The sequence below is a fragment of the Lissotriton helveticus genome, chromosome 5_1 (assembly GCF_964261635.1).
Source record: "Lissotriton helveticus chromosome 5_1, aLisHel1.1, whole genome shotgun sequence".
In the NCBI taxonomy this organism is placed as follows: Eukaryota; Metazoa; Chordata; class Amphibia; order Caudata; family Salamandridae; genus Lissotriton; species Lissotriton helveticus.
Window position 1 is genome coordinate 1,661,637,773 of NC_136065.1, and position 13,223 is coordinate 1,661,650,995.

Consider the following 13,223-nt stretch of genomic DNA (forward strand, 5'->3'; position numbering starts at 1 on the left):
CTGGACTACGGAAACGCCCTCTACGCCGGAACCACAGCCAAGCTACAGAAAAGACTCCAGCGCATCCAGAACGCCTCTGCCCGACTCATCCTGGATGTCCCCCGACGCAGCCACATCTCCAGCCACCTGAGGAACCTGCACTGGCTCCCCGTCGACAAGAGGATCACGTTCCGGCTCCTCACCCACGCACACAAGTCTCTCCACGACCTGGGCCCCAAGTACCTCAACGACCGCCTGACCTTCTACACGCCCACCCGCCAGCTACGGTCCACCAGCCTCGCCCTCGCAGCCGTACCACGCATCGGAAGAGCCACCGCCGGAGGAAGATCCTTCTCTTACCTGGCTGCCAAGACTTGGAACTCCCTCCCCATCCACCTTTGGCTGACCCAGGACCATCTCGCCTTCAGGAAACAACTCAAGACCTGGCTGTTCGAGCAGTAGCATACCCCTCCCCCCAAGCGCCTCGAGACCCTCCCGGGTGAGTAGTGCGCTATACAAATGGCATGATTGATTGATTGCCCTCTACAACACTCTACTCTATACACCACTTCATTCTACTCTGAAACAATCTACTCTGAATCACTGCAGTGTATGCCACTCTGTTCCACTTTACGCCACTGTACTCTGTACCACTTTTTCCCACTCCAGTCTAGGCCACTCCACTCTGCAACACTGCACTCTAAGCCACTACTCAATACAACTCCACTCTACCTTGTACCACTGCACTCTACGCCACTTCATTCTACTTTGAAACAATCTACTCTACACAAGTGCACTTTGTCACTGCTCTTTACTCCACTGCAGTCAAACTTGTGCCACTCTATTCCACTCTGTGCCATTGCTCTATGCCACTGCACTCTACCCTGCACCACTCCACTCTGCTCCAGTTCACTCTACTCTGAAACAATCTACTCCATTGCACCACTCTACGCGATGCCACTCTACTCTAAACCACTACACTCACACCAATTCACTCTACATCGCTTTACTCAAAACCAGAGCACCCTACGCAATTGTACCTACTCCAACTACTTCGCACCACTGCACTTAATGCAACTATACTCAACAACATTCTACTCTATGCCACTCCACGCTACATCACTCTACACCATTGTGATCTACGTCACTGCAGTCTATGCCACTCTATTCTACTCTGCACCACTGTACTGTCACTACTCTCTGCACCACTCTACGCCACTGCACTCTGGATGACTGCACTCTGCACTACCCTACTCTGCATCTCTACTCTCACTGAACTCTATGCCACGATACTCTGTACCACTTTATTCTGTCACTGCTCTCTACTATGCACCACTCTGTGCCACTCTACTGCACACTATGCCAATGCACTCAACACCACTATAATCTACTTTGCACTACTGCCCTCTGAGACGCTGCCCTCTACATGCCTGCACTCTGAACCACTCTATTGCTCTCAACGCCACTCTACTGCACTCCACGCCATTGCACCACTCTATGGCAATGCAGTCTACACCCCTCTACTCTGCATCACTCCACCTTATGCCACTGCAGTCTACCCTGCACCACTCTTCTGTATGCCACTTCACTCTGCAACACTGCTCTCTCTGCCACTCTTCATCGCTCTACTCAATGCCACTGTACTCTATGCCAATCAAGTCTAAGCCACTCTAATATACTCTGCACTCTGACACTTCACTCTACTCTGAAACAGACTACTCTGTACTGCAATCTATGCCACTCTATTCCAATGTGCGCCACTCCACACTATGCCACTTTGTTCTACACCACTACACACTACACCAATGCCCACTACACCACTTTACTCAAAACCAGAACTCTGCACTGTATGCTACTATACTTTACTCTAGGCCATTCGGCACCTTTGCACTGTCACTATACTCCGCATCACTCAACGCCACTACATTCTACACCATTATAATCAATGCCACTCTCCTCTACCCCACTTCACTCACACTCTATTCTGCAGCATTGCACTCTGTCACTCTACTTTATGGCACTCTAGTCTGCGTCACTTTACTCTATGCCACTTCACTCTGCTATGCACCTCTCTACTGCACACCATAAAAATGCACTTTACGCCACTCTAATCTACTGTGCACCACTGCCGTCTGACACTGCATTCTATGCCTATTCACTCTGCACCACTCTACTCTATGCCAGTGTACTCTACCCTACTCTACTATGCTCCACTGCAGTCTTTACCACTGCACTCTACAATACTCCAGCCTAGGCTGCTCCACTCTACGGTCCTCCACTCTGCACTTTTGCCATTGCACTTTACGCCACTACACTACAGTGGCATAACACAGGTACCCGCAGCCCTCACGGTGTGGAGGGACCCAGCTTCAGGGGGCCCCTTCAGCACAGTACTCATGCCCGGGAGCTTCGGATTAAATCCGGAGCAGGCCCCTCCATGTACCTTGCAGGGGGACCCCTTCAACTTTCGTTACACCACTGCTACACTATACCACTCCACTCTACTCTGCACCACTCTACTCTGAAACAATCTACTCTAAGCCACTATACTCCACTCCACTACTGCAATCCACGCTGCCCCACTCTACTCTCCACCACTCTACTCTAAGCCACTGTGGTCTAACCTACACCACTATACTGTACCCTGCACCACTCCACTCTGAAACGATCAACTCTACGCCACTGCACACTATGCCACTCTCCTCAACTCTACGCCACTACACTCTATGCTGCACCACTCTATTTCCCTGCAGTCTACGCTGTTCAACTGTCTTCTAAAACACTGCGCTCTGTGCCAATACACTCTACACCACTTACTCAAAACCAATGCACTCTAAGCCACTGCACCTGTGCCAAATACTTTGACCCACTGCACTTTATGCCTCTATGCTCTACAGCATTTTACTCTACGCCACTCTAATGCACTCTTCACCACTGAACTCTACGCCATTCTAGTGCACTATATGCCACTGCACCACTCTACTCTGCACCACTTCACTTTATGCCACTGCACTCTACCCTGCACCACTCTGCTCTGTACCACTGCACTGTACACCACTATACTTTATGCCACTGCACTCTATGCTACTCTGCATCATTGCACTCTGACACTTTACTCTGCACCACTCTACGCCACGCTACTCTACGCCACGCTACTCTATGCCACGCTACTCTACGCCACGCCACTCTACGCCACTCTATGCCACTCTACTATACAGCACTGCATTCTGTCACAGAACTCCATGCCACTCTACTCCACTATACTCTATGCCAATGCACTCTACTGTGAACCACTTTGACACTCTACTGCACAGTATGCCAATGCACTCTACGCCACTCTAATCTACTCTGCACCACTGCCCTCTAACACTGCATTCTATGCCACTTCACTCTACGCCTCTTCACTACGCCACTGCACTCTATGCTGCACTACTCCTCTACTCTGCACCACTCCACGCCACTTTACTCTCCACCTCTCTACTCTACAATATGCCACTGCACTCTACGCTGCACTGCTTCTCTACTCTGCACCACTCTACACAACTTCACTCTGCCACTCCATACCACTGCACTCTACGCCACTGCAATCTACTGTGCACCGCTCTGCTCTCTGCCACTGTACTTTGTTCTACTGTACATCACTGCACTCTACGCTAGTGTACTCTACACCACTTTGCTCAAAATGAATGCACTCTATGCCAATCTACTCTGCACCACTGTACTTTACACAACTTCCTTCTAGGCCACTCTACTATATTTCATCCTATGATGCTCTAATATTAAACTCTGCTCCACTGACTCTACTGCACTCTATACCACTCCACTTTACAACACTCTACTTCACTCTATGCCATGCTACGACACTACTCCACTCTTTGACCCCCTACTCAACTCTGCCACTATTCACCACCTTATGCCACTTTACTACAGTCCATTCTATGGCGTACCATTACGTGACAATCTATTCCGCTCTACACCACTCTACTCTACAACTCTACTCCATTCTATGCAACACCCTCTACACCACTCCGCACTACACCAGTCCATGACACTCTATGCACTCTCTGCCACTGTTCTCCCCTCACCTCTGTGCTCTTTCACTCCACGACACTCTATTCCCTCAACAGCATTGTCCGCTACTCCATGACACTCCACTCCTCCCCATGACACTCAACTTTACTGTATGGCCCTTCATAACACTCCACTGTATTACACTCGACACTCAACTTTACTGTATGCCCCTTCATAACACTCCACTGTATTACACTCCACACCACTCTCCTTTACCCCACTAACTTTTAGCCATGCTGAACAGATGCCTCTCTGGTGTACAATATTGCTAAAACATATTGGCAAAGCCAATAGCTCTTGCATAGGTATAACCTGTTGGCTTTGCCAGTGCTTGTTGTAACTCTCATCCACCTCCCAGACTCCCTTCCACATCCCGGAACAACCTGTGCTCTATTAAAAAAAACTTAATAAATAAAGGTGAATTTGGTGACTCTGTGATTGCAAAACATCAAGTCTTGTAATAAGAACATGCCCGCTGTATTACAACATCATGCAGCTTTTGTAAACCAGATGGGGTGCAAACACAGAAGAATAAACATCAATTGCTTTTTTTTGTTTTCATTAAAAAAAAAAAACGTTTAGCCTCCTGGTTTACTTGAGGGGGTAGGGGGAGTTTAGCAGATCAATTAAGTTATTTGTTGTTACAGGCAGAGGCTGTTGTTTTTGTTCCAGGTTGGTGAAATATGGAAATGTGAAATGCCTGCTAGCTAAACAGTCAGGCAGAAGCCCCCACCTGCTGTCTGTGTTGTCACTTGCCCCTCCACCCGCTGTGTTGTTGCTTGCCCCTTCACCCGCTGTGTTGTTGCTTGCCCCTTCACCCGCTGTGTTGTTGCTTGCCCCTCCACCCGCTGTGTTGTTGCTTGCCCCTCCACCCGCTGTGTTGTTGCTTGCCCCTCCACCCGCTGTGTTGTTGCTTGCCCCTCCACCCGCTGTGTTGTTGCTTGCCCCACCTGCTGTCTGTGTTGTTGCTTGGCCCATCTGCTGTCTGTGTTGTTGCTTGCCCCATCTGCTGTCTGTGTTGTTGCTTGCCCCATCTGCTGTCTGTGTTGTTGCTTGCCCCATCTGCTGTCTGTGTTGTTGCTTGCCCCATCTGCTGCCTGTGTTGTTGCTTGCCCCGCCACCCGCTGCCTGTGTTGTTGCTTGCCCCGTCACCCGCTGCCTGTGTTGTTGCTTGCCCCGCTACCCGCTGTTTGTCTTCTTGCTTGCCCACACACATTGTCCTTGTTGCTGCCAGCTATCGTGTTGCCCCCTTGACCTCATAAAAAATAACTGAGAAAATAGTGAGAATAAGCCACAGACTTTTTTTAAGGGGTTTGAAAACACTTGAGGAACCTGTCCTTCTTGGAAGTGCATATTAGAGTTCCATAAGCAGTAGAGCAATTTAGTTACTGGCACGTGTAGTAATTCACACTGGGCAAGGGTCCTAGACAGAACCCGGCTTGAGGGTACTGATTTTCAGCAAGTTAGAATTAGTGGCTTTATAAAGTTGGTAAAAAAACAAAGACTAGCCCAGTCCCTATCAGAGAGGGTGTCGGTAGGAGCCTTAAAAGAATTAACAAAGGAGGTATGAATTCTCTTAGTGTTGTTGCTAAAGAATTGTGAAAGATTTTTCGGGCACGGCCAATAGACTTGTATTGGACAGTCCCAGCTTCTCATTGGAGCTACTAAAACTTTAGTGCAACATTATAAGCACTTCTCAGCAGATCTGACACATTTGAATGGGATAGGTTCACTAGTTATCAACAAGGTCACAAACTTATTAAGGACAGTATCAGCACGTCTTTGTCGAGACTACTAAACCTTCATTGGATAGTATGAAGCAGGACAGTAGTATTTTTTGTATATGTCTAGCTGCAGGATTTTAATAGAGACTAGATTCTGCTGTTTCTGGTGTCATTCCATTGAGCTGGTAGGATAGTTTAGAGACTAAGGGGCCGATTTAAGATGTCGGTCGGAAAGCCTGATGTTGGTCGGAAAGCCTCTGACCGCCATAGTTGGTTTCAATTCCGACTGCCTAATTTCAATCTACGCTGTCTGAATTCAAACCGGCCGGTCATTCTGGCTGGCTTCAGATGGGCTCAGGGAGCCTATCAGAAAGTTGGAGACCGGCTCATAATCCCAATAGGACTGCGTTTCCGCTGTAGGGTTTACGATGTTTGTTTCCAACAGTCTTTCCATGCCGGCCTTTCCCACACGGAAAGTAGTTTGGAAAACAACTTTGGGGGCTCCTAGCAGGGACCCCTTGCTTCTGCAGCCTAAGGTTGTGGCCCTGGGGGGCACTCTGTAAACTTCTGCACCCTGGGGCAGGCAGGCACCTTAAGGTGCCTGCCCCAGGGTGCATGGATTTACACAAACTTCCATTTCTCGGTGGAAGCTTGTGCTACGGCTGGTTTACAGCCTTAGCACATGCTCCCATAGAAAAATGGGAGTATGCGACCTCACAGTGTGCAGTCGCATCGTAATCATGCGGTCAGGACCACCGACTGGAAGTTAGTCGGTTTGTCGCAAATCCGCAACGGTGTCGGTCGGAGGCAAATCCGACTGACATCGTAGTCAGCCCTTACGTGTTTACTGCTGATGTTTATGTGAGATGAGCAGGCTGCAGCTTAAAATTCACTGTGTATTCCGTCTTTCTTGCGCAAGAGGTAGATGAAGATAGATAAAATTAATACCAATATTGATAGGGTGTTTATATACAAAATTCCTTTCTGCACACGCTTTGGTTAATGCTCTATGTATGGCAAAAGATTGTTTGTGATTTTACCATTTTTAAGTAGGCGAGACGAGATGGGAGGCTATCAAGTAAGGGGTTGTTTTCCAAGTTAAATTAGACAGCCAATGAGTGAGGCCCGTCCCCTTTTGTGTTAGTTTGTTTACATTAATGAATAATCTGCTGATAGTTGTCTTTGCTAAGGATGTGAAAAGTTTTAATTGCACATGCATAGTTGCACAAAATAAGAAAATTCCAGACTTGTGTGCATAGTTTCCTTTTAAGTAAACTAACAGAATCAGTTTTAACAAAACGTGACCTCAAATTGATTTACCTGGACCATGCAAAAGGGATTAGAATAAAGGAGTATGCAACACAAAGTACGTTCAAACTATATATGGATTTCAATCTTAGTACAGGTCTTTCCTCCTACCTCACATTTGTCAGTATTAATTCCCATCGCTTTGTTCTAGCCCGTCTGAGGTTGGGAATAGTTCACCACCTTGTGGCCTTCCCCACAGTAAAAAAACCCGGAACATGTTTGTGTCCATGCGATGGGAAATCCAAACAGACCACCTGCCACTTTTTACTTTTTTGTAATTTTTATACTGGTTTTAGAAAGTTTTATCTGAAGCAATTATTTTTAGATTACAATACGTGCAATTCTAGAGCCGCAATGCAACTGATATTTTATGTGGCTTCTCCGGATGTGTGTTATCGTGTGGCCACTTACATTCTAAAATGTATGTGGCAAAGAAAATCTATAATAATATGACCTTTCCCTCCCGAATATCCCCTAGATTGTTACATTTTAAATAGTACTTGTCCTTGCACTAGCGTTTTTTGCACAAATCTCTATTTGTTACAAATTGCTGCTATAACATTTATAGTGACCTAACAGCTCTGCACTTTATATTTATTTGGCATGGCATGTCCATTAGCACTTTATGTATATAACAGGTTCTCTGAACTTCTGCACTTTACATCTGCACTTTTGCACTTATTTTTGTATAAAAATTGCTGCTAGAATATACAGAGTAACTATAACTAACTGTTATATTTTAAGTGGTACCTGACTTTTGCACTGGCTTTTTTTGCACTAGCGCTTTTGCACAGACCTTTAATGTATATAAAATGCTGCTATTACGTCTATAGGGACAAAATGATCATTTGCACTTTGTACTTATTTGATATGTTAGCAGTATTTTATGCATATAATAGGCTGTCCGAAATCTTTTTCCCTTGTATAATAACTGCTGCTAAAATATTCAGGATGACCAAATTTAATTTTGCTCCCAAAATGTGATATCCCTGTACTAATTGAACCAAAACAAGAATGGTATGGACATTGTCGTTATTTTTCTTTTTAAACTGTTTCACTATCTAATTGACATAAATATGAATTTGAAACTGTATTTATGTTCTGCTACATGGTTGTACTTGTACAAACCGAATAAAGCATTTTGAAACGAAACGAAGTAAATTAAACGGACTATTGGATATCCGCTCCCTCACCCTAAGGAATTTCTGCTCTTTGAACCTCAAAACAATACTCAAATCTACAGAAACAAGTATACATAAAACAAATGCAGAACATATTAAATATTTTAATTCATTGAAGTATGAAAATCAAAATTTTAATTGAAAAATTGGATCATTTCAAAATATGGTTTTTATTTCTAAGGCAAAACTGTAAACTAGAATATAGAATATCATTGTCTTTATTCATAATAATGTGTACTCTTGCTTATTCGGCTCATAGCAGTGCGTCAGTGGGCAACCAATCATCAATAATGCTCCCACAAGTCAAGCTCAGTCTACCAACTTCATTTTTAGCCCCCCGGTTTCAACTTCCTTCACGTTTAAAAGATGGTTTAACATTTCCAATTTAATTTTTTTTGTGTATGTATACTTTATATGAAGTATTAATAATCAGTTGTGAACCTCCTGAATGTGTCTGCAGATCCTAGGTTAAGAACCCCTGCTGTATACCCTTTATCCTTCTACCTGTACCAAAAACTCATAATTCTGTAATTTTGTGTCCTACATTTTTAGGATTGTACCTTTCAATTGATTTCTGTAATCCTACACATCACCCCTAACTCCATATCCCTATGCCTCAAATGTCTAATCTCAACCCACTACCATAAATCTCCATGTATAGTTAGATTGTGATGATTATGAGGCCAAATGTTAAATGAGTCTGGGTTTTCCTAGGTGGGTCGATATGGCGCCCCCTTGAAGCATCCTTTGGGCTCCATTGATACTCTAAGCAGATCCGATATGTGCAGGCTGGGATTGTGAAGATGATCTTTCAAATTGGAAGAATATGGAAAATAGGTTTTCCACCGTAATCTTAATCTGTTGTGCTAACGTTGTGTTGACCTTCAACATTCACCGCTGAGAGGAGCTCTTCCACTATTTAGTGGGCCAGCAGATCATGCCATGATGTGATCATCCATGGACCCAGGAGCAAAAAAAAAACTAAAACATTTAATTCACATTATTAAATTGTAATCTGAGGTGTGTTTCCATTATCTCAGCCGAAGTGTAAAATACAATGCCTGCTCCCAGTTCTTGTGCACTCTTCCCTCTTTTACGCACTACCAGCTGTTATACTCGCCATTCTTGCACAGACCTTCCTCTCTCACAATCACCTTTCAAAGCTGCCTTCTAGCACTTTTCCTTCACCATTACTCAAGTCTTTTGTATATTATTCACCCATGTGCCTCTTGTACGCTTCTGTTGCACAAACTTTCCTCCATTTTGCTCCCCTTTTTCAAAGATATCCTCTTGCCAGCTTACCTCTGTCATTAACGTATGTCTCTTGTGTCTTCCCCTGTCTCACGTGCACCTTACTCTTCTTTGTGTCCTCAGAGGGGCGAAGCGTGGCTGTGATGCTGAACTGCAAGTATGTAGAGACCTCTGCAGCGCTGGACCACAACACACGTGAGCTGTTTGAGGGTGTGGTACGCCAGATCCGACTGCGCCGGGGTGAAGCCCGTGAGGAAGTCGACGGCCATGGCCCCTGCCCGCTACCTCCAGCCCTTCAAGAAGGCCGGCGCGAGAGCTTGACGAAGAAGGCCAAGCGTTTCCTGCAGAACTTGGTGGCGAAGAACAGCAAGTTCTTCAAGCAGCGATCCAAGTCATGCCACGATCTATCTGTCCTATGAGGAGGCCGCACTGGAGTTCACAGAGGAACCTGGTTAGAAGCCAACTGAGGCTGATTGGCCTTGAAGAGCCTACACAGTAGACCCCTGAGGCGTCCATCACTCTTACTACTGAGGGCAGGAGTGGTGGCCACTCATAGGAGACCCTGAAATCCCATGACACCCCCCGGATGTTACCACCTTTCATGAGCCAGACCACCACTTCAAAAACTTTCTCTCAGGATCCAAGATTGCTTAAAAATCCCCCTTCCTGTTAGAGCCCAACCGCTCCAAGGATATTCCATCTCATAAGAGCCCCCCTTGAGATCTTGTACCACTGTGTACATTTTCGAGACTAAAGGCGCCATCTTGCTTTTTCTGAATAAGATGAAGAGTGAACCACTGCATCCGTTATTAAACAGTGAGTGGGAGAACTGGAAATGGGCAATGTTCCTTTTTCATTTTTAACCGTTACCACAAACACCGTTGTGCTGCTCAACCGTCAACATAGCGCCGCCTGTGGCCAGTGAGGCCTAGCTGAGCACTTCTAAGTGGAGCCTGTGGGCTTGGTCCTTCATGACCCTCACACAAGACATGGTCCTCTTTGCCCCTCTCTCGCTGCTGTCGTATGGTGGCTAGGTTTCCAACCGGTCACATTTCAGACTGCTGTCCTCAGGAGAGGGAGAGCTAAGCACCTTGGACCGCATTCTCCTGAGTCTCCTATAGGGGGCGCTCTCCAGAACCTGCTTTCATCTGCTCCTTCATTGGCAGATTACGGGCCGTCCCAGAATCCCACCCAGGCCAGTGTTTGCCCAGCAGAGAGGCTTGAGAACTTGGCACAAGGCCCTCAGTGACGTGGCCTGTGGGATACCGGGGTGCAGGACCCTCCTGCGCCTGTGGAAACGTTTCTTTATTTCTTTAATATATGTGGAAGCTTGACCCATGGCTGGCTTTACCAGGGCCCAACCGGACTGTCTGAACCTGCAGTATTTTCTGGAATCCGCAGATTTCACTATAGATCAGTCTATATCTGCAGTTCGTCTGTTTTTAAACACTCTGCATAAAATCTGAATCATTCGTGAAAAATCATAGAGTAGGCACATGCTGTGTGCTTGTAACTCCTAACACATTTTATGTTGTTTTACAGAGTTCCTGTATAGCACTTGTCTCGCTATGTTTATGCTCAGATGTGCACTTTATCTCTTATGTTTGGCACAGACTGTATAAATCTGGATTGGTTTCTTTAGATGGTTAAATATATTTTCTATTTATTGCATCATTGATATTTATTAAAAATGCTAATATTGTTTTTCAACATTGCCTACGCTTCCCTGGACACAAGGCCCGCCTCCACCCTCTCACACAAGCTCCATGTCAGGTTGATCTTCGTCCTGAGCTTGGCCCCATGGGTGACATTTTAATGCCGAAACTGTCACGTGACGGAAATGTTGTTGTGATGTCAGACTTAGGGGGTAGTAGTTGAGGCCTACGTGAACACTGGTGAAAGCAGAACCAAAGTGCTGAACAGACCTGCACTGTTTTCCTTCGAAGAGCCTAGTCCATTAGTCCCCTAAATCTAGGGGGCACAGGCTTGGAATTAGTCTCTTCTCTGAGTGCCGGTTCACGCAGCTGACACTTTCATCAATCGTTTTGGGATATGTGTGTTTGTATACTTTTGTTGTAGGAATGTATGGGGGTGCACTTGATTTTTGAATGTTGATTGGGTGCTTGAGTTTGGAATCCCACTGAATGTCTTAGAAAACAGAATGTCATAGTGTGGGTGCCCATGATTTGGGAAAGTTGCCGAGTACTCTTGAGAAATATAAGCAGGGAGTGGAAGCATATGCCCTCGACTTGAGAATGTCAGATAGTATTCTCTGGATATGAATGTTGGGTGGTGTTCCCTTGATCTGGGATTGTTGGGTTGTGCTGTAGGATGGGAAATGATGGAATTTGCTCTTGAGTTGGGAATGTTGGAGGAAGCCCTTTAGATGCATTGTGAATAGGGAACCTGGTCAGTGCTTGTAAATCAATGGATACATTAATTTACAGATTTCAATAAAGTATTTTCTACAAACTGCTTGGTCTGTCTGGTTCATATTCACAAGGTAGCCAAAATCTCCAAACTGTTCTACCACCCTCTTCCCAAACCTTGCCATACCATGGTGCTGGCACCTGCCAGAGAGCAAATGACCAGGCTATGGGAATTTGAAAACTCTTCCTGTGACCACTGAAAATGTGTGCCACTCACCCCTGGAACTACTACAATGTATACCACTTTCCTATGGGGCTGCTTTGAATGCATACCATTTTTCCCACTTGCCAAAGTGTTCTACTGCTCTTGACCGGGCACTATGAGGTCGATTGTACTCCTGAGAGCTGCTATGACCTGCTCCTCACCAAGGTTATTGAGGGATTGACCACCTCCTGCTGTACCCATTTGGACTTACTAAACTTACCAAGTGCTACTAAAAGATCTACCACTCCGCCTTTGTGGTTTCTGCAGACTGGTGGGTGTTCCCGTACCACTCATGCTTTACTTCCTGAAACAGTGCCACAACTGCTAGCAGAGTAACCAAAGGCATATGCATGTCCCTCTCAGACCATGGCCATGTGGCTACATGTTTCACCCCGATCTCCATTTCTGCTACCAGGATAAACTTTAGAGCACAACAGTGAGTTCCATGACCATTGCATGTGTATGAATATGTCTTTATTTATATAGCGTAATCTTAAAGCTTAACATGTTCATAATGGAGCGAAACACAGAACCTCCTTCCACAGAGACAACCACTTCTCCTGAAACCCAGAATCCCTTCACCCGAAACCCAGAATCCCTTCACCCAGGCTTTTGTCACCTTCCACATTCTTCCAGGTTCCATTTTCTAGCCTTACGACTTACCTCACATCCCTTCTCTTTTTTCAAAGACGAGAACGCCAAAGTAAACTTAAGATATAACCCTCGGACTCATTCGGAACCCCTCCACTCCCCCCCCCCCCCCACACACACACACAAAGCAATTCAAAACAGCACACAGATGACATTAAGTTCAAAGGACACCAACGAGCATCACATTCCAGAAATCACAAACCATACGTCTGCACAGCATGTAAACCTTATGGACCCGAACGACCATCTTAATGTCACAAAATGGTAACGTTTCTTAGGAACATTGGTTTTCTGAGTGCTACAGAATCGAATGTTGGCACAAACCACTATTGCCCTCTTCAACTCGCATCATTACGTCTGGACAATAGCTTGCGTAATCTTCCCGACGGCCCCCAGCGCCGGGATACCCACGTTAGACGTCGGG

General features: G+C 45.7%; 1 protein-coding gene across 4 annotated transcripts in view; it reads left to right on the plus strand.

The window, feature by feature from the left end:
• Positions 1–11,974, plus strand: part of REM2 (RRAD and GEM like GTPase 2) — a 278,221-nt gene extending 266,247 nt beyond the window's left edge. For all 4 annotated transcript variants that reach the window (XM_078644878.1, XM_078644879.1, XM_078644880.1 and 1 more), the window contains exon 5: positions 9,638–11,974. In XM_078644878.1, the coding sequence (XP_078501004.1) occupies positions 9,638–9,933 (296 nt within the window). In that variant the 3' untranslated portion in view covers positions 9,934–11,974. The remainder of the gene's footprint in view (positions 1–9,637) is intronic.
• The last annotated feature ends 1,249 nt before the right edge of the window (positions 11,975–13,223 follow it).